The sequence below is a fragment of the Peromyscus eremicus genome, chromosome 6 (assembly GCF_949786415.1).
Source record: "Peromyscus eremicus chromosome 6, PerEre_H2_v1, whole genome shotgun sequence".
Classification (NCBI taxonomy): Eukaryota; Metazoa; Chordata; class Mammalia; order Rodentia; family Cricetidae; genus Peromyscus; species Peromyscus eremicus.
In genome coordinates, this window is record NC_081421.1 from 92,859,318 (window position 1) to 92,881,887 (window position 22,570).

Consider the following 22,570-nt stretch of genomic DNA (forward strand, 5'->3'; position numbering starts at 1 on the left):
CGAGGCCAGCCTGGGTTACAGAGCGAGATCCAGGAAAGGCGCAAAGCTACACAGAGAAACCCTGTCTCGAAAAATCAAAAAAAAAAAAAAAAAAAAAAAAAAGAAATAGATGACATTATTTTTAAATATTATGAAGAAAGCTGAAAGCATGCTTAGTTGAAAAAAAAAAATGGCCATTTTAGTGTTCATCTTGTTCCCAAGATTTTGCAATAGTGTGGCATCCATTAAATAATAAGTGTGTTACACGTTTCAGTGTGTGGTAACAAGAAGAAGTGACTTCATAGCCTCTTGGTCCGCTCTGTTGTGGTTTATGATGCCATCTGGATTCTTCGGTGGAATGATTTTCCGTCTAAATCACTGTAAACTTCTATTTAGTTTTCACAAATCTGAAGGCAGATCTGTTTGTGGTTTTTAGCAGTGATGTAATTCTGGAACATACTGTGACTGCTAAAAGTTGTCGTATACCACCAGTATTTAACTCAGTGTCTCACATCATTTCAGACAAACTAGAAGCCTGGAAAAAAAAATCCACTTCTCCACTTGAAGATTTTATACTTCAGTGTTTCCTGTCCGCCTTACCACTCACCTTTGATCATGTCAGTTGAGATGAGTGGGGAGGGGCTCTGGAGAGTTCTGCCCCCCCCCCATGTGGTAGAGAAAGAGAACCAATCTCACTTCGTGGCTGACAGTGTAAAAGTGAGTGGGTTATATTTCAAAGTACATCCATATTTGGGATGTGCACAGTGAACTGCACAGAAGAAACGAGGCAGCTAAGCCTTCCTCTCTCAGCTCTGAAGAGGTCAAGGTCCCGCGTTCTTACTCTGCGTTCCTCCTCAAAGCGGTAGCGGTCTGAGGGTGGGGTGTGCCACTGATGACAGTGGTTGATGGATGGGGAAACTCAGCCTGTGCTGCAGCAGACCCAACACAGAGGACAGAGACGGGAGACAGTCCTCAAAGAGCCGGAGAGAAAGCGAGATTTGCGGGCTCGTGTCAGTGTATTAAATACAAAGTGAGGGGAAAAACAAAGAAGCCTGTGATGGTAGCGCACGCCTTTAGTCCCAGCACTCAGGAGGCAGAGGCAAGGGAATCCCTGAGTTTGAGGCCAGCCTGGTCTACACTGTGAGTTCCAGGACAGCCAGAGCTACACAGAGAAATCTTGTCTCAAAAAGCCAAAAAAAAAAAAAAAAGAAAGAAAGAAAGAAAGAAAGAAAGAAAGAAAGAAAGAAAGAAAGAAAGAAAGAAAAACAAAGAAAAGGAAACTGGTCGGGACAGGTACTTGCAGTAGGAGGCAAATATGAAGGTGGTATAGTTTCTAAGGTGTTAGGAAGGTGTTAGTAAAGGCTCCTCAGCAAGGCACAGAGATCCGAGGAACACCCGTCAAAGGACTACTCCACAGATGTCAAACGTGCAGAAAGCCTGGGTCAAGGTCCTCACACTGTCACTGTGAGAAATGTCGATTCCTCTAATGTGAACTGAGGACTGTGGATCTGTTGGTCTCTTCAGCCCTAAGACGTGAAGAGCCAGAGTCATCCACCTCACCATCTTGAGCATAAACCACAGACTGAACATCTGGCAGCTATAATGATAGTTTTCTGTATGCGTGGGAGAACGCTGTCCTCTGGATACAACATGGCCTTTGTCTTCTTGAACTCCAGCATTGTAATTATCCACAGGCGACCCGCACAGGATTGGCTCTATTATTATCAGGTCCTGGAAGGGAGGAAAGGGCTTTCAAAGCAGCACACACTGAGTATGAGTCTCCCCTTTCCCTAAGGACATAGAAGAAGGTGGGGAGACGTTTTCTTCAGTAATATGTTGCCTGTCACCTGGGCTACTGTAAGTAGCGCCATTAAACTCATTAGTTCACCAAATTAAACATGGGTGCAATAGTTTCTTCAGTATGTCATTGGCACTCTCTCTGGGGTAGAAGATGTGTGCTCACGTCTCCCCAGGAAAAGTTCATGCAATAATATGGCAAATGTTTGCTGTAGGTGGAGTTTTCCTATGTCAGCCACTTGCTTCCAAATAACCACTCAGAGGCTTAATATTAATTATAAATGTTTGACCAATAGCTCAGGCTTGTTACCAGCTAACTCTTACATTTTAAATTAACCCATATTTCTTACCTATGTTTGGCCACATGGCTTGGTACCTTTTCTCAGTATGGCTGTCCACCTTGCTTCTCTCTGCATCTGTTGGTGACTCCCCTGACTCTGCCCTTCTTCTTCCCATCATTCTCAGTTTGGCTCTCCCACCTAGCTTTATCCTGTTCAGCTATTGGCCAGGTCAGCTTGTTTATTAAACTAATCACAGTGACATATATTCACACGGTGTAAAGGGATATTCCACAGTTTCCAAGTGCTTAAAATATAGGTGATACCAGACTAGATCTCAGTATTACAGCAGTGGAAAAGAGAAAACCCTCTCAAGTTGCATTCTGGTGAGAGAGGCAGAAAATCAGATACATAAATCAACAAGTTCAGCTGGGGTGCTCATAATTTGTATGAACACAGTAAAGCAGAACATTGGCAGAGGGGATACTGTCTGTCCTCTGAACAGTGATGTTCAGTTGAGAACTAACCCGAAGGACAGAGCTAACTGTGAGACTGTCTGGGGACAGGGCTGACAGGGTGAGATGGAGCAGAAGAGGTCTTCAGGAAAGAGTTTGATACACTGAGAGGACACAGACTGTGGCCCATTGAGCTAGCAAGGAGGAATTAGAAGCAGACCGGTACTAGGTTATGTGGGAGCTTGGACTTTATCTCAGGTGCAGGAAAGCCTGTGGGCGGTTTTAAGCAGGAAAATGAAAAGCTCTGCTTTACGTTATCAGAAGGTGAGTCTTGGTGATTCCATAGAGAATAAATTATAGCAAGATAAAAGGAGGAAGGAGGCCAGTTAAAAGGCAGGAAGTAGTAGGAGCCAAGGTGAAAGATGGCGATGACTAGAGCCGTGGAGTAGCCGAGACATTGGGAATCACCGAGTGGCTGTGGGAATACAGAGTGAGGTTTCTGGAAATACACACAGGGCTGGCTACCCCTTCCCTCCATGCGTCCCTGCCAGTCCCTACATAAATCTTCATTTCTGTGCAGGAAACTCGTGATAGGTCCCACTGTTCATGCCTTTTATTTCTGCCCAGAGAAGGGATTTGGGCTCTGTATTATTACTTGACTTATTATTCATTTTTCAATTAATAATTCGTACAAGTGAGTCAAGCACACAAGTTTACTCCTTGGTTACTTGGACTCTGCTTTCTGCGCATGAATTCTGCCTTGCAAGAATGAGGGCATTATTTAAGAACTGTGCGCACTACTGGGCTCCACGTCACTGACCTGTACAACGAAGTACATTCGCAATTTAATACTGCGGCTGCGCTCCACAGGCCAAAGACAGCTTAAGACTTTAAATTTTGCTTATGATTTAGAGGGGTGTGTGTATATGTACGCTTGTGCATGTTGGGGTCGGAGGGCAACTTTGCAGAGTCTTTTCTCTCCTTCCACTTTATATAGGAATGAACGTAGATCAAGGCTTGCACTAGCCACCATCCACTGTCCAAAAGTTGTATCAATGTATTCACACAGGGAGTGTGTATCTAGTTCTCTACACCCTCAACAATGCTAAGCGTCTGTAATTACTGTTCAACTAGTACCTGAAAAAATACTTTTTGCTTTGTTTCGTTGTTAACTACCTCTTTATGTTTGCTGGCTTTGTATTTCTTCTGTTTGAAATTATCTGTCCGTCTTCTTCGACTATCTTGATATGAGATTGCTTCGTCTATTATTTATTGGATCTCTTGGATGTATCTGCATGTTACACTCTGCTTGTACTATATTTTATGGAAAATCTCTCCCAACATATTGCCAAAACTGACTTGGCTTTTTAAGTTGCATTTAGGAACCTCTTCGTCAGAATCCGATAGTGTAGGGTTGGACGAAGCATGAAATAAGCTTTGCACCTCTTACTTTTAAAGCAGTTAAGATGAAAATTAAAATGAGTAAGAATGCAGATGCTAACTCTGGTAGTTGAATTGTGTCTCTGTTGTTTCCTTCTAGTGCTCCCAGTACCACCTTCACCGAATTCCCAGAAGCCGGGAGGTTCGGCAGTCCTGGCTCTCCTCCGTGTTCACCACCTTGCACTCCATGTGGTTTTCCTTTCCCCTGGTTCACCGAATAAAGCCAGATTTGGTAGGTAAGCCTGTCCCTCGGGACAGAGAAAATAACTCTCCCATCGCTTGTCCACTGATAATAAGATCTGTTGTTTATCAGTGAGCCAGGGCTTTTTAGAGATGCACAAAATGTGTAGTTTATGTGCACTTTGCTGAAAGAGGTGAGAAGTTTGCCTTCCTAGCTACAGTTTGAACTGAGAGTTTGTCCTGTCCTTTCTCTTATGATGACACATGCCAACAGTGTCTTTAACTAACTAACGCTTGTGGTTCCTAACCAGCACCATGTGCGAGTCAGCCACCAAATAGTTGATTCTTTTTCAATACTCTTTTTGGTATTTGTTAAGACTTTTACCAAATATGGTATGTGGCAGTCAGAATTTCTTATATATTCAAGTTTTCCTAGGAAAGGAGTACAGAAAATAGAAAGCTGAATACATTCCTGTATCTCTGCCTTCTCTGTCTGTGAAAGTCTTGCACGCTCTTGCAGTCTTTGTGCTGAAGTTGGAGGGTTAATTGCAGATGTGCAGCAGAAGATAGTGCAGATCAGTGGATGTGTGTCACAGTGCTGTGCGTGGCTCCTAAATCAGGCTCATTCTGGTAGACGGTGGAAGCCATTAACTGCCCTAGCCCGATTCCCGGATATACGAGTCCTGGCGAGTCTATATTATTCTCATGAATAATTGAGCCAAAGTATGTTTGCTAGTGATTTAGAAAGTTCTTCATCAGCTGGATTGTAGTTTAAACCCTTATTTTGGAGGACAGTTTAAAAACCCTTTATTTTTTTACATGAGTAGTTCTCTATGTGTTTTTTAAAATAGCATTTACATACCATAAAATGTACAGCTCTTAAGTGTATAGTTCGACCACATCCCTAATAAGACATAGAAACTCTCCATGACCTCAGAGTGTTTTCTCTGGCCTCTTCCAGTCAACCCAAACCCCCAATACATCACTGTTTTCTGATTTATACCACCCTAGATTAGTTTTATATGCATTTATTTTTTTAAGTTTATTTTTATTTTATATGTATGGGTGTTTTCCCTGCATGTATGTTTGTGTGTCATGTGCATGCCTGGAGTCCACGGAGCCCAGAAGATTCATCGGATTCCCAGGGACTGAGGTTATGGAGGGTTGCTAGCTTCCATGTGGGTGCTGGGAATTGAACCCAGATCCTCTGGAAGAGCAGCCAGGACCCTTAACCACTGACCGACCGATCTTCCCAATTCCCTCAAATTTTTGTCAAAATAAGTTGAACTCACAGTCTACAACTATGTTGTTTAGCATGTAGTAGTCAAATATCTTTCTTAAAAAATTATTGTTGGCCTTGTCGGGCAGTGGTGGTGCACGCCTTTAATCCCAGCACTTAAGGCAGAAGCAGACGGATCTCTGTGAGTTTGAGGCCAGCCTGGTCTACAAAGCGACTTCCAGGAAAGGCGCAAAGCTACACAGAGAAACCCTGTCTCAAAAAACCAGAAAAAAAAATTGTTGGCCTCAAATGCTTAATTTATTTTTAAACTTAAGAGACAAGTGGAAGGGGAGAAAGGTCATTTTATTTTATTTTGAGGCGTGTTTAGTATTCTTTATTTGATATTGTACATAAACCACACTACAGTGCTTTCTAGTGAGTTAAAAGCAGCCTCATTAGATAACAGAGAATTCTGATTAAATTGACTTAGTCAAGAACAGTATAGACTCCTGCTTCCTTGTCTTTAATCATGGCCTGCAACAGGCTAATGAGTAAAATTGAAACAAGAATGAGTCATGCTTTGTCCTAACAGTGAAGGGAATTTTCCCCAGTATGAAAATATACTCCTATAACCAATTATGTAAATCTAAGTATAAAGCCATTCTTTGGAGCTGGAGAGAGAGGTCAGTGGTTAGAGCACTAACTGCTTTCCAGAGGACCCGAGGCAGATTCCTGTACCTACAAGGTGGCTCAACCATCCGTTACTCCAGATCCAGGGCATCTGATGCTCTCTTCGGATCTCTTCGTGCACCAAGCATGCACATAGTGCACAGACATAGTGCAGGCAAAATACTCATATATATGAAATTAAATGAATTGAATTTAAAGACCACCATTCTTCAGTAGATTTCAAGGTGGCATTCCTTATCTTTGTGAAAAGCTGGGCATTACTAATTAGATCCAATCATATCTTTATTTTTTAGATTTATTTATTTATTTTATCTGCACCTCAGAAGAGCCCATTCGGATTCCATGGGACTACAGTTACAGATGGTTGTGAACCACCATGTGGGTGCTGGGAATTGAACTCAGGACCTCTGGAAGAGCAGCTAGTGCTCTTACCCACTGAGCCATCTCTCCAGCCCCGCATCATATCTTTATTTTTTTGTTTGTTTGTTTTTGTTTTTCGAGACAGGGTTTCTCTGTGTAGCTTTGCGCCTTTCCTGGAACTCACTTTGGAGATCAGGCTGGCCTTGAACTCACAGAGATCCACCTGCCTCTGCCTAGGCGTGTGCTACCACTGCCCGGCTTTGTTTTTATTTGTTTTTTTGTTTTGTTTTGTTTTCCAATCATATCTTTAAAAGGGGGAAATAGTGGTAATATTTAGTAAACTGAAATTGCTATTTAAAAAAAATCATATTGGGTTGTGCATGGTCATACACATCTTTAATCCCAGCACTTTGGAAGCAGAGGCAGGAGGACCTCTGTGAGTTCAAGGCCAGCTGGTCTATATTATCAAGCTCTAGAACATCCAGGAATATATAGAGAGACCCTCTTTCAAAAAGCAAACAAATAAACAAAAAGATCATATTCACTTTACTATAATCTAGTTTTACTTAAATCAGGACTGGCTGTCCAACAAAAATACTGTTACCTTTCCTACTCTGGATTCTGTTCATGAGTTTAATCCTGGCACATACTGAAAGCCGGGAGACATTTGCTTTATAAGTAGGGCATGAGTATCACTGGTTAGCAGCCCCTTTAAAATAAAACCGTTAAATCTGCCCTTTCTCCCTTCTGAGTCCCAGCGAAGATTACTGTGTTCCAGAGATTTCCTTTCTGGGGATTCTCTAAATACGCCATCAATGTGTTCTCTCTCTAGGTGATGCCTATTGCTATGTGTAAGAGAGTCCTGGTGTGTCTTCCTCCCAAACAGGCCATGCAGATTTGGTCTGGTCTTCTGCTTGCCCCTGTTTTCTACAGTGTGCCACTGAGCGTGCTTTGCAACAGAAATCGCCACGCCTTTCTGAGTATTACCCATTTATAATTCATTCTTCCGTTACTCAGCCAGTTTGAGTGCAGCAACATCAGAGTTCAGAAGGAAATGATAAGTGATGGGTAATGTCCGCTGTGGATGCAGAAGAGCTCGGTGACTCCCTGGCCTGGTTTTTGTTTGGTATTGCAGTGCCAGGGATTGAACCCAGGTCCTCAGGAATGCTAGGCATGTGCTGTACGACTCAGCTCTGTGTTTCTGATACTCTGTTGGTGTGCCTCGTGGGTGTCGGGACTCTTGGTCCCAGGCCCATTTTGCCTCTTACTTCCTTGGAGGCCTTATTACCTAAAAACAAAAAGGATTGGGCTAGCTATCCTCTCCATTTCTTTAATCAGTCTAAAGTTTCATCAACGCTGTAAAATTGCTTGTAAAAAGTGTGTGTGGGGTATGCTCATGTTTGTGAGGGATAAGAGAGGAAGGACTTGGAGTATGTGGAAATACTTCTTCCACTTTCAAGTGCTGAATTTTAAAAGTCACTTCAAACCTGAGTGTCGTTGGACGGCTACTTTGGTGTGGTCGGCAGCCCTGAAAGAGAAACACAACACAAAGATCTCGCCTGTATTTATCCAGATCCACTGAATGTGAAATGTTCAGGTGCTGTAGTACTTGCAGAACTGACTAGAAGTGCTTGGTGTTCCCACGGGACCAAAGTAGAGTTTTATAAACAGTGACTAGAGGGGAGAGCCGTGTGGCGGCTGTGACGGCGCTGTGCCGATGGCCACACATTACTGTGACTAGAACCTGCACCAGCAGCAGGCACGATCAAAGCCCTGTTGAGTGTGCCCTGACAGTCCTCAGAACAAAACCAGTGGGGTCGCTTTTAGAGAGATCCTGCTGCTGCCCTGCTAGCCAAGTGCATTTGTTTACTAAGAGCCTTGCTATGCTAACGCTCCGCCAAGGTGACTCAGTTCCCAATTGCACCAGATAGCGATGGCTACGAACTTCCTAGATTACAAAAGAAAGTAAATTATAGTAAAATCTTAATTCTCTGTTACTTAATACCTGTAGTTAGCAAGTTTTTCATGTGTAGTGTGTTGCCAGACTCTGACGTTAACTGAGAAGCAGACAATCTTCTCTCCCTTTGGGTAGGAGTCAGTTGAATTGTGTATGCTACGTCAGGAACTGGACGTTTTTACAAACTGAGAAATGAACATCTAGGCCATTTCATGGGTGACTTTGCTTTATCCTTTGGATTTGACTTTTTAAATTATAGCAAAGACAGTGTGTTCAAAGATAATGTGTTTGTTGCTACAATTTAAGAACTACATTTAAAATCGATTTTGGAAGATTTTTCTAGGCATATGTTTTGGAATAGTTTGAACAGTAGCCGGGTGGTCACCAAGTAAACTCTATGGCTTAAAGGGCTGGAGAGATGGCTCAGCAGTTTAGAGCACTGGTTCCTCTTCTCTCAGATTCGAGTTCCATTCCCAGCACCCACATGGCTCACAACCATCCGTAACTCCTCCCCTGGCCTCCTCAGTCATGCAAGTGGTACACAGAGATCCATGCAAGCGAAACACTCAGACACATCAAACTAAATTTAAACCTTCTTAAAATCATATGGCATGGGGCTGGAGAGATGGCTCAGAGGTTCAGAGCAGTGGCTGCTCTTTCAGAGGTCCTGAGTTCAGTTCCCAGCAGCCACATGATGGCTCGCAACCATCTATAATGAGATCTGATGCCCTCTTCTGGCATGCAGACATACATGCAGGTGGAACACTATGTACATAATAAATAATTTTTTTTTAAAAAAAGAAAATTTAAAAAATTTTTTTACACAATGGTTCTCAACCTTCCTAACGCTGTGACCCTTTAACACAGTTCCTCACGTTGTGGTGACCCCCAACCATAAAATTATTTTTGTTCCTACTTCATAACTGTAATTTTGCTACTGTTATGAATCGTAATATAGATATCTGTGTTTTCCGGTGGCCTTAGGCGACCCCTGTGACAGGATTGTTTAACCCTAAAGAGGGTTGCGACCCACAGGTTGAGAATTGTTGGCTTCAGGGAAAACCTCACTGTTAGAAAAGAGAGCATGAGCCGGGTGGTTGTGGTACTCACCTTTAATCCCAGCACTCGGGAGGCAGAGGCAAGTGGATCTCTGTGAGTTCGAGGCCAGCCTGGTCTATAGAGTGAGTTCCAGGACAGCCAGGGCTACACAGAGAAACCCTGTCTTGAAAAACCAAAAAAAGAAAGAAAGAAAGAAAGAAAGAAAGAAAGAAAGAAAGAAAGAAAGAAAGAAAGAAAGAAAGAAAGAAAGAAAAAAGAAAAAGACAAAGGCACGTGAGCCTTTAGGTTGCTGGAGTTGTTGAGACAGCTGCGTTCCTAGGTCTATCTGCTGCTCGTCTTAACCAACATAGGCTGTCCATGTTGGTGCAGAGGGAGTACAGGATAATAGAATGTTCTAATCGTGTCGAAAGGGCACTTCTACCTGGTACATAATCGCCGACATGTGTTGACCACTTATGTGTGTTACACCTGAGCACTTTGTGTTGCTGCTCCGTGTGGTGGCCTTGCTAGTTACCTTTAGTGGGTGGAGGAACCGTAAGACCTAAAGTCACTTGCCACGAGTTTGCACCATTAAGAAGCTCGGCTCTTTCCTATTCCTAAGAGCTGATCCACCAAACTGCACGCCATGCCATCCATTCTGGAGGATCATACCTTGAGAGATGTATTCCCTCAACACAATTAAGAATCAATTAATACAGTGTGTGTGTGTGTGTGTGCGTGTGTGCGTGCGTGTGTGTGTGTGTGTGTGTGTGTGTGTGTGTGTGTGTGTGTGCAAGCATTTGTAGAGGCCAGAAGACAGCCTTGGGTAGCATCCCTTGGGTGCTTTCTACCTTTTTTAGTTCGTTTGTTTTTCATTTGAGACAGAATCTTTCCCAGGCCTACAACTCACCAAATAGGCTAGTCAAGCTGCCAGGGACCCCCAGGGGCCTCCCAGCTCTGCCTATCCAGGACTAGAATTATTACTGCGCCCAGCTTTTTAAAAAGTGGGTTCTGAAACTCAGACGTGTCTCCTGTTTGTAATGCAGGCACTTTACTGATTGTGCTAGCTCCCCCATTCACTAAGTTACTTCTGGGTCTCCACAAGATAAGTAGTAAAAGTGAGCTACCCCTGCTTATGTAACCCAGGTAAGTGTCCGCTTTCAAGTAGACTCAACATCGGCCCAACCAAATAATAATAGTACAGAGTTCAAAATCAGCTGTCAAGTGTATCTGCTAAAGTACAAGTTTAAAATGGACATGAATGGAAAGGTTAAAGAAGCCAGGCACAGTACCACTGGGTACCTCAGCTTCTTAGGAGGCGCAGGCGGGAGGACCACTGGAACCCGGTTCAAGGCTAGCCTAGGCAATGTAATAAAACCATATCAATACAATAAAAGAAATTATCGATGAGGGGTGTAGGGAGGCGGCTCAGTCAGCGAGCTTGCTGCACGCTGCACAGTCATTAAGACCTCGGTTCAGATCCCCAGCACCCACGTAAAAGCCAGGCATGGTGGCATGTGTCTGTAATCCCACCTGGTGGGGAGACAGGAACAGGCAGGTCCCAGAATCTGTGAGCTGTTGGTGCAGGAAGAGCCGGGGCTGGGGGACTGCTCAGCTAGCGAAGGGCCTGCTGCACCAAGGTGAGGACCCGGGTTTAGATTCCCAGCACTCACACAAAAGCCAGGTCCATGTGTCCACCGCCACAGCTCTGGGCTGGCATAAGTGGGGAGGCAGCATCGGGCAGATTGCATTGACCTCTGACCTCCACATGCACACTCTAACGTACATGCACACATGAACATGTGCACATATACAAAAGAATTATTAAGGAAGGATTATTACAGAATCCTACAAATGAATTGTCTTGGAAAATCAAACAAATCAAAATTTTCCAGTTTCTAATTGTAAAAACAGTTCTGAGATGTTCTGTTCCAACTCTCTTCTTTATGTTAACATACAAAGTAAAGAGTTTCATGATCACATTTGCATACGCCTATATTGTTCTTCCTTGCTCGTACTCACACCCTTGCTACTCTCATACATCCTTCTTCCTCCTCATAATCCCCTTTCTGCACTCATATGGCTCACGTGCGCTCGCGTGCGCGCATGTGTATGTATGTGTGTGTGTGTGTGTGTGTGTGTGTGTGTATTTAAATTCTGCATGAGAGAAAGCATGATAGTTCTTCTTCCCCCATGACATTCTTTTGCTCCCTCCCACCTTTCTGTCCTTTCTCCCCTCCCGTAGTACCCCTCCACTTTCACGTCATAGACATATATATGTATGTGTATGTGTGTGCGCACATATGGATTTAATATATATCCCACAGAGTTGCAGTATTTGTCTTTCTGTGGTGCTTATTTTTCTTAGCATGATATGGATCACTTCCATCCATTTATTGAAACTGACATAATTACATTGTTTTTTTTTCTAAGACGGCTTCTAAGTCGGCCCATAACACAGGCCAGCCTCAAACCTTCTAGATAGTGGAAAATAACCTTGAACTTCTGATCCTTCTGCCTCTGCCTCCTAAGTGCTGGGATTACAGGCATGTCCCTCCATACCTGGCTCAATTTAATTCTTCTTTACCACAGAAGGAAACTCCATTGTGTCTGTATATGTCACATTTTCTTTATCCGTTCATCTGGTAAAGGACACAGTTGTCTATCACGTGAATAGTGCAGCAGTGAACGTGGACATACATGTATTTCTGTGGCATCCAGACATACATTCCTTTGCATAGATACCCAGGAGTGATGTTGCTGGATCCTGTGGTAGCTCTGTCTTAGTGTTCAAGAACCCTCCATATTGATGTTTATAGTGTCTGTGCCATTTTACATCACCACATTGTGGTGATACTTTAATTGTGCTGAAATGTGATTTTATCTGTATGTTAATAAATAAAGTTTGCCTGGAGATCAGAGGTCATTAGCAGAGAGAGCCAGGAATAGAAGTCAGGTGATGGTAGCCCATGCCCTTAATCCGATCACATGGCAGACAGAGTCTCTGTGTGGTCAAGGACACAGCCAAGCGTGGTGACCCTTGAGTCTTTAATCCCACTACCAACCATAGAGACCAGGAGGTCTGTATAGACAGGCAGTGACGAGGAAGTCATGTGGCTGGGCTTAGAGCCAATGAGAAGGCAGAACAGGAAAGCAATAAAACACAAGACACACAGGAAGAGGGTCTCTCTCTCAGGGGAAGGACGGCAGCGAGTGGTAAGCTAAAGGTGGTCTTGGCTCTTCGCTAGTGCTCGGATCTCTTGGGCTTTTAACTCTGTATTTGGCTCTGTGTTTCTTATTTACTAAGACTGTTTGGAATTTCGTCTACACCACATGGTTTCTGCCCTGATCTTTCCCTCTGCTTTCTGATGTCTAGCTCCACTCCATCAGGGTCATGGAAATGCTCCGTTTTTAAATTTATTGAGGTTTGCTGTAGGATCCCAAATACAGTCTGCATGGATATCCCATGAATGCTTGAAAAGGATGTGTGTCCTGTCCTGCTGTTGCTATGCTGGTTGATGACACTGTAGAGTTTTTCTACGGATTTTCTGGTGGTTCTGTTTACTGCTGGAAGGGCCACATATGCTTTGTCACTCTTCTAGAGAGCCCCATAGATCTTAGCCTTTTATACTCTTCCCTGTCCTCTTCTCCCCGGCATGTGATGTACATACTGATCCCATATTAAAACCCCTGGGAGTTTACTGTTTTCTGTCTCAAAGCCCAAAGATTTCTTTTGTTGCTGTGTCTTCAGTTTTTCCTGAAAGCAGGAATATTTGAGTCACAGTCTCTGGGAAATAGACTCGTGAAGAGAACTGGTTGGTTTCAAGCACAGGACGGGAAAGTTCAGTTTGCAAGGTTGCTGTGGATTCCAGTGAAGGAACGCTTGTGTTCCAGAGGGAGCAAAATCTGTGAGGCTCTTGAGGGTAGAGGGCAAGTGTGTACGAGTTTCCCATGGTCTCTTCTTAGCAAAGTGCTTTCATACTTGTGGGGTGACTTAAAATGAATGAAGGTTGGACAATGTGAGTCAGCCCCAAAACAAAGACACCCACCGCCGCCGCTGGTGCTGGTCAGGCCTGCCAACAGCTGGCTGTGTTTGGTCCCTGGCTTCACTCCAGCCTGGCCCTTGTCAAATGGAGCACTCAAAGAAAGGATTTTACATACAGAAATGAAACCTAATTTAACTTTTAATCAAATAAGAAATGTTTGAGAGGTTCAGTATATGACAAGAAATAGACCATTCGAGCCTAATACTCCGCCCCTTTGCCTGAAACTGTCTTCATTTACTGTACTAGATGTGTTTTTTTTAATATTCTTTTTAATTTTTATTGAAAACAGATTCTCCTCTCAAACAGTACTTTCCGCTCACATTCCCTCCCCCCTCCACTGCCCTCCACCTCCCTTCTTTCCCAGGTCTGCTCCCCTCTATTTCCTCTTCAGTAAAGAGCAGGCCTCCAAGAGAGGACAGACAAACAGGACAGAACAAGACACAGGAAGACAAGGAAAAGGCCCTCATATGGAGGCTGGACAAGGCAACCCAGTAGGAGGAAAAGAGTCCCAAGAGCAGGCAAAATAGTCAGAGACACACCTGCCGCCACTCTTAGGAGTCCCACAGAAACAGCAAGCTAACAGCTATGACAGATGCACAGAGAACCTGATACAGACCCGTGCAGGCTCCATGCATTCGGCCTCAGTCCCTGTGAGCCCATGTGCGCCCTGCTTAGTTGATCAAACTTAGATGTGTTGATTAAACCCATGCTTTGAATGAAAGAGGCCATTATTTTACTTAGACGTTCTTGCTCCTGTAACAAACCCAGCTTGAGTTAAGAAAGTCTAAGTCTGTGGCCAGAACAAGTTGCTGACATGCCCAGAGGGTTATTGTCCATAAACAGAATGCTATGGTTTTTGTTTTTTTTTTAAAGTTAGGTGTTTTCTGGGGAGAGCCACAAGCTCAGTGGCACCAAGATTATCACTGTTTGGGTAGCATATAAAAATATTATTGGCCTACTAATTAACATGTGTTTAAAACATTCTGAGGAATTAGTTAACTTTCTGTCAAGATAACATTTATACTTGTTTAACAACCTTCATCTTTCAGTATGTTTTAGTGGCCAAAAACCTTTTAACGTATTCGAAGGTATCTATCTATCTTACTAGACCAGAAAGAGGTCAGCTATCCCACTGTTTCTAGTGGTCAGGATCGAAACACAGTATCTCCGGGTTCTTGGCCTCCTATCCAAAGAATCGAAAATAAGGCCTTATAGCTTTTCAATGGTAGCAAGGCAACCTTTATTCAAAAGCAAATCAGTAGAACAGATTATAATGGAATTCACTATCAAGATTGGCAGTGGGCCCCTTGAGCACAGATACTCAACGGTCCCCATTACCGTTTGAGGCTCTCTTGTGGGGTTCAAAAGAAGCAGGAGTTTGGTTACTAAGGGCGTAGTGAGAGTGGTTCTCTGTTTTGATTGATAGATTAGGTCATATAATCATTTATCTACTGCATACATCTCTTCCCATAATGCCTCTTATTTTAAGCATGTGTACACCCGATTTGCATAGGCATAAGATGGCAAATAGGGCGTTCTCCTTAAAAGTCACTTGAAGATGCAGTTTTGCCTTACTGTTCACACAATAAAACCTATTTTCACTGGATTAGACTTTCCATTTTTTGTACCAGATGCATTAGAAACATATTTGAATAGAAACTGCTGGCTGTTAGGGGAGGAACTTGTCTCATTGTCCAAAGAGATTGTATGGGTAGCATGATGGAGGTGGGTGTCGAAGGTTGAGAGGTGCCTTGTTTAGACAGCAGTATGTGTGCATAGTCCGTGCAGGTAAGGGAGCTAGGCTGTCAGATGCATTATTAGAAGGAAGGGTGTTCATAATCCAAACCAAGTAGAGTCCAAGGTGCTCAGCTACTCCTTGTGCTTGTCTGCCAGTGGCCTGTCTACAAGTGAGGCGAAGAATAAGATTTTCCAAGCCCAGTCAAACAGAAACAATTAGATCACACTATCTGCTGCTTTGTGTACAAGATGAATGAGATCATATCTGAGAACTGTTTGTTTAGTTTTCTTCCGTTCCTATTCCTCACTGCCCAGTCCTCTGTAGTGCCTTAAGATGATAACAGTATTTCTCTTTCCCTGCTTGCTTCCCTTCATCTATGCAATGTGAGTTCAGCAACCTCCCTACAGACACATGTTTCTATGAGACTCTTAATCTCAGGGTCGTGGGTTTGTGCCCCACGTTGGGTGCCAGATATTGGTGAAATTATTAAGGCCACTCCACGTGGTTAAAAGGGAGGTTTATTTAGTGGCGTAACTTACAAATGAAGGGATAGGTAGGTTGCAGGGTCTAGGAAAGATGTGGCACAGTCCGGCGGTGTTCTCTGGAGAACTCTGCTCAGTCTACCTCCAGCGTCCAGGGTCCAGGAACCAAGAGAGCCAGTGCATCCTGATCTCGGGTCTTCGGGGGCCCTCTCTTGGCCCTGCCTTGTAGGCGTGACAGTTACCCAAGCCTCACTGGGGGTTAGAACTTCCAGATCAAAGCTGGAATGGCTACCCACTACAATTAGGGTCCACCAAAAGAAGTGACTGGATATGCAGATCCTCTAAATATCTAGTTCCTTAGGACCAGCAGATTCATAGTTGAATTACCGGCTCTTCTACTGACACTGGCTGGGTGACAGCCCATAGCCACTTCTACCCACATATGAAATATTTAATTTAAACCTACAGCTTCTGTTTCACATTGTGAGAGAGCTCAGAACAAAATCTGAGTCCAAGTTAGGCCATTGCCCGTTAGCGATTGCTTTGAACTATTCTAACTCTCTACTCAGGGACTCTGACGGTTGAAAATCATTTTTCTAAGTTGATCCCTTTTCCACTTGGCAAGCATTGCCTTTTTCCCTCTGCGGAATCCAGCATGACTGTCTACCAGTTTTGCTCCCTCATCTGGTTTTGCTCACATCACTCACTGAGCTGTTGCTGTTCTAGTCCAGCAAGGCACATGTTGGATCCGGGCTGGGTGGTGCCTTTTCCTCTCAAAGGGAAAGCTAGCATATTTTCTTAAGTGTAGTTGTATGGCTATAGTAGACAAACAAACGAAAGTGGAAGAAAGCTACATCTAGTTTAAAAGGATAAGAAAAGGGGAAGTGTGGGGCTGGAGAGATGTCCCAGCATTTAAGAGCTCTGACCGCTCTTCCAGAAGACCTGGCTTGGGTTCCCAGCATCCATACCGGGCAGCTCACAGCTGCCTGTAAGTTCCAGGGCACCTGACGCCCCCTTCTGACCTCCACAGGCACTCACACACATGGTGCACATAAACTCACGCAGGTATTGGTGTGCTAGTTCCTGTGTGCATGCACAAATGCCCGCCCCCCATACACACACGTACAAATTTTTTTAAAGAAGAAAGTGTAGTGGAGGCGAAAGTGCTTTCAGAGAAAGACCAGATGTGTGCCCAGAGAGTGTGAGCTTGGGAGAGAGCTGGCCTGTGGACTGGGAGGTGGGACGTGCTAGTGGCCACTTGAGAACGTGTGGTAAAGAGGGAGAAAGGTTTGGAAAATGACCTTAAATGCACAAGTAACTCTTCGATCCAGTCCAGCTCTGTAGGTTTTCACCGACAGGGTCCATGTGAGCAATTAGCTCTAGTCACATGTGGTTTAAATTCAGGAAGGTGATTCTTTCCTAGAACTTTCAACATTGTTCTTTGCTCTTGGTCAAAGAGAAGGGAGGGGGCAGGAGTGTATAACCAATAGCAGACGCGGCAGAGCTTCTGGGGGCAGGAGGGGGCAGGGGGTCGTGCCGGCTGTAGACAGATCCGAATTAGAAGCGAGGGGGGAACTTGTACAGATCTGACCACAGACCATGGCTCTTTAAGGAGGGGTAAAAGCAGCCTCCATCTTGGCTACCCGAGTACTCAAGTGCTCAGAGCATGGTGGAGCTGGGCAAGTACCAGAGGTGAGAAGTTGGGTAGAAGGGAATAGGAAGGGGAAGTCGCAAGACCCCCACTGCAAGTGAATGGTGACTGCTTACAGCTGTAAGCAGGGCTAGAACAAATGAATAATGGGATGTGTAGCTGCTCCTGGGCGGACTTCTGTTCCCTCTGAGTTAGTCCCTGGAGTTCAGCTAAGATTTTTTTTTTTTTTTTTTATAATACGTTTCTGATGTGTTGGCTATTCTAGTAAAAAGAGAAGACAAACTGAGTGTGGCAGCACTCAGTTCTCATCCAGTCACTCTGGAGGCTGAGGCAGGAGGGTCATGAATTCCAGGTCAGCCTAGGCTACATAGTGAAAATCTGTCTAAAAAAAAAGAAGTTTGAAAGTCAGTGTTTTCCAGCAGCCCCTGGACATCAAAGACCCCATTTTCTTCAGCCTATGTAATTTCCTGTCTCACTGGGTAGAAGAATGGTTTTCATCTAAAAAGTCCACATAAATCATTAGCTCTATTCGTATGTGCTTTAAAATCAGGAATGGTGGAAGATGAAATCAGGGGGTAAAAGAAACCTTTTTAGATTAGCATTTTCCATTTGGTAATTTGCTACTTGGTGGCTTCTCTCTCTTTTTTTTTTTCCCCTTCTGGACTTTCAGTGAAATTTGTTGTCATTTGTAGCGTGAATACAGTGAAGTCTAATGGTGATGTGTGTGTGTGTGTGTGTGTGTGTGTGTGTGTGTGTGTGTGTGTATGTATGTACATATGTGTAACTTAGTGTAAAACATGTGAAATTAAATCAGCTGTGAAAGTTTACCACGTCATAGTTTGGATGCAGTTTGAGTCTGCTTGCACCAGGCCAGCATTTTATTGGAATTGTGAGCCAAGCTATTTCTTCTTCTTTTTGTTTTAATTATTTGGTTTTAGATTTATTTTATGTATATGAGCGCACACCTCCTGAGTGCCTGGGAATTACACATGGTTGTGACCCATAGGTGCTAGGAATTAAACCCAGGTCCTCTGCAAGAACAAGTGTTTTTAACCACTGGGCCATCTCCCCAGCCCCACCAAGAATAGCTTGATTTTCCCTAAGACACAGGGGCAAATAATTACAGGTACACATCTGAAACACCATGGCTCACAGAGAAAGATATGTTAGCCGTTGTTGGTGCCGTTGTTGGTTATGGTGTGAAGGGGTTTGGTAAGAACCAGGTCGGAGAACTGTGGCTGATGTTGCAGAGTTTTGAGAACAGGAAACAGCTCCCTATGGGTCAGACCTCTGAATTACATAAGAACGTGTTTTGACTGATCACTTTTTAAGAAATGTGAGCACATGATTTATAAGCTTTGTACGTTTACAGTATCAACATTTCCATATTCTGTCATCAATAATGAAATCTTGCGGTGGAATCCTCTGTAGAGTTGCAAAAAACAAATTCCATTTGTTAACCTAAGACCATTTTTGCCGCCTGGATCTTCCTGAATTCATATTTAAGCCCCTTACACAAGTCTTGGACACAAGCAGTTTTTAAAAATGTGCTTACAGGTGATCGTTTATGAGAAGAGGCTTAGTTTTGCCTTTGTGCGCTAAATAATCACTTTTCTCTAAAGACAGATGGGTGTGTTGTGCTTAAATCAGTTTTGTACACATCTTCGAAGCTCCAGGTGCTGTTTTCACAAAAATTGCTTACACTATGCAGTGTTTTATAGGAAGCTCTTGTCACGGGGCTGGGAGGGTGGGGGATGGGGCGAGCTGGGAACTTGGTCTGTTGCTTTCTGATATCTAAGCCAGCTTTCCCTTCTCAGGTTCTTTGTCAGCTTGCATGGGGTGGGTGAGAGTGGTGCAGTTACCCTGCTGGAGAGCAGAAGAGGGATGGTGGGATGGGTGAGGGCATATCCCCCTCTGTGAGGACCAAGGAGGCTTATGTAAGACAGACTTCCAGACCTGGAACTCCTCCTCCTCATGGGCTTCATTGGTGATCCGTCCTTGCATTTTTCTCCTACGTGCCAGTTTTTCCTTCCTCCAGTTTACGTTCGTTACGTTCTCATCGTAGTAGAGGAGTGGAAATTCATTGGGAGGCTCAGGAGGTTTGTCAGGAGTTAGTCTGTAGGACCTCGGCGCTCTGTCTGACCTTAGCTTTGCCTGCTGTCTCGTGGGAACAGTTACAGAAGGAGCACGGTCGGCAGATGCACCGACTTTAAAGCCACTCCGCCTCCTGCCAAAATGACTTAATGCCCCTTACAGCTCTTGCATCTCCACGTTTCTGAGATGTGCCATGATGGCTGGAGCCATGCTGGGCTCCTTCCTGGTTTGCTTACGGAGCACAGTTGAGGTTGTCTCCCTGCCCTGCTCCACACATGCGCAGTGTGCCTCACACATCCTCTCTGCTGCCTCTTCACAGTGGACTTTATCTCCTCACATGCCTGCTCACCTTCCTGTCTGTTTTATCTCTTCCAGTCCATGCTCACACCCGTAATGCAGGTTACAGCACCCATGTTCGTCTTCTCTCAGTCTGGCTGTTTACATCCAGTCCTTTCCTTCTGTCTCTGTTACAGGAACTCTTTCTCCTCAGGACTTCTGGGAAATCAGCCTGCCTGCCTGCCTTCCTTCCTTCCTTCCTTCCTTCCTTCCTTCCTTCCTTCCTTCCTTCCTTCATTTTAGACAGGGCCTCACTATGTAGTCCTGGCTGGCCTGGAAGTCATTCTTTTAAGATCATTGTGACCTCCAACTCACCGCGATCCCCCTGCCTCTGTCTCCTAAGTGCTGGGGTTAAAGGTGTGCGCCGCCGTGCCCAGGTTAACTTTAATATTCACCGGTTCTCACCCTTTTCCCTCCTAGCACACTAAGCCCTTTTGTGTTTTGTTTTGTTTTTTTCATTTTTCTCCTCCCTCAGACTCTCAGTTCCTTAATGGTGTATGACGCTGTTCTAGGCCTTTCTAGCTGTTGACTGTGGGAAGCATGTAGATATTGATAAAAACTGTAAACATCGTGGGCATTAGATATATAAGAGCCTGGTTCAAATACGAGTTAGATGAGCCCTTCTCAGTGCCTTTTCTTCGTTACAGTGGGTCCTTTTTGTTTCCAAAATTAGCACTCATAGGACTCCTTCCTTCCTCCCTTCCTTCCTTCCTTCCTTCCTTCCTTCCTTCCTTTTTTAAGACTTATTTATGTTGAGTGCTCTGTCTTACTGTATGTCTGTACGACAGAAGAGGGCATCAGATCCCATTATAGATAGTGTTCTAAGCCACTCTGTGGTTGCTGGGACTTGAACTCAGGACCTCTTAACCACTGAGCCACCTCTCTAGCTCCTCATCAGGACTTCTTTCTCTCTTCCCAGCCAACTCTGAAACAGATGACCTCTGGGCCACAGGATGCAGGCGTGTTCTGTCTGTTTTGTGTAGTTAGTATCTGAACCTCACAGTTACTCTAGGTTTGTTTGTTTGTTCGTTTGAGACAGGGTTTCTCTATGTAGCCCTGGCTGTCCTGGAACTCACTCTGTAGATCAGGCTGGCTTTAAACTCAGGGAAATCTGCCTGCCTCTGCCTCCACAGAACTGGGATTAAAGGTGGACACCACCACCACCCGACAAAACTCATCCTTTTCTTAAAGTTTATATTGAAGGACCAAGAGAAGGTTGTGTGCCTTTCCTAGAGAGCAAAACAGAGATCAAAACTCAGTTCTCTCTCCCACCTCCAGGCTCAGCCCTAGACCAAATACAAGTGAGTGATTGTGCCCTCTGCAAGGGTATCAAGTATACCCTCTCTGCTTGGAACAGAGAGGAAATAGGCTTGGGCCCTATGCACACTAGCATTCAAACTGTAGGTAGGTCCACCATTCTGTAGTTAAGCAAGTTTAGGTGAGCTAGTCCATATCTACAGACTTGCATTCCCTTGTTGATAGAACAGAAACCATAATTCTATTTTCTAGTCTCTTGTGATCATAACTATACATTGATGAGAATCTTCCTTGGAAGTTCCTGGGTCCCCTTCTACTTTGTTGTCATTAGTTAGAAATAAACATTTCTAAATCCTTAGCAAGGAATGTCTGCACAGTGGCCAGAGTGGTTCTCACGGCACCGTGAGTGAGCCCCTTAGGCATGACAAAAAACAAGAATTCTTTGCTTCTTTCTTTCTTGGCCCTCTGGTTGTGTTTCCTTCACAGATTCCAACCCTTCCAAATGCATTGGGTCAGGATTTACCCATGAACCTCAGCTCTCTCCTGCTGGGCAGCCATTCAAGGCTGGCCTTTTGCACCTGCTCCTCTCGGGACTCGGGACTCATCAGCCTGTGCTTGACCCCCAGACTTCAGGCCCTTGTTTTCTTGAGGCGTCTTCTGAAACGTGACTACACTCCAGTCTTTCCCCTTTGTGAGCACTTAACTTTACAGCTTAGCAGTTCATGGCTCTCTGGTCCCTCTGTGTGTGCATGCTGAGGTATTCTGACTTTGTTCCTGTCCCCCCTCCCACCACCACCGCTACCACCATGGAGCTTAATTAACACTGTGCTGGGTGCTTAAAGATGTTTTTCACTGTTAGCATTTTCTTGACTGGGGATTCTTGTCTTCTACCCAAATGGGAATTCTGGGTAGACAAGAAGAAGCTCTTCAGTGCGGCTGTGTGGCAGCCTTCATTTCCCTCAGTGCTTGGTAAGAGGCGGCAGCAGCAGGCAGGTGGGAGCATCGGCGCTCTCTAGTGTTACGGTGCTCACAGGCCTTCAGTATCAGGACCATTAGCTCCATGAATGTCCAGCTCTGGGTGGTCCTAGGAAATCCAGAGTTTTATTTCAGCCTTCGGTAGCAGCAAGTGTTACAGCTCTTGGCTCAGGGTCTGAGATCCTTAGCCCTGAAGAGGTAGCCGATCTCTCTTACTCTTCCAGCACCTGGGACTGTTGATTCTCTTCCCCAGCTTCTCTAAGCCTTTTCTCTTCCCTCAGTGTCCGCTCTTACGTTCTTTTCCTGTCTCTTCACACCCGGCACCCATCCTCCTGCTGCTTCCTCAGACAGTTGGTTGCCTTGTCCTTCTACAGCTCTGCCTGTAGACAGCTGAACTGCCACAGGCCCAGCCTCCACTGTCGCTCTGCGGCCTCTTCTTTCTCCTAAGAGTGGTCCAGAGGTGAGCACTGGCCCCTTTTATGGGGCCTGACTGTAGCTCGAGGGGAAGCGGCATGGGAAGATGTCTCCCAGATAACTCGCCAAGGGGGTTGAGCAGCCCAAGAAAGAGATGTTTGGTCCAATCATAGGCATTTATTCA

The 22,570-nt window shown here is 44.6% G+C and overlaps 1 protein-coding gene across 1 annotated transcript in view; it reads left to right on the plus strand.

The window, feature by feature from the left end:
* Positions 1-22,570, plus strand: part of Alg14 (ALG14 UDP-N-acetylglucosaminyltransferase subunit) — a 93,897-nt gene that overhangs the window by 34,406 nt on the left and 36,921 nt on the right. The window contains exon 3 of the mRNA XM_059266171.1: positions 4,050-4,181. Coding sequence (XP_059122154.1) covers positions 4,050-4,181 — 132 coding nt within the window. The remainder of the gene's footprint in view (positions 1-4,049; positions 4,182-22,570) is intronic.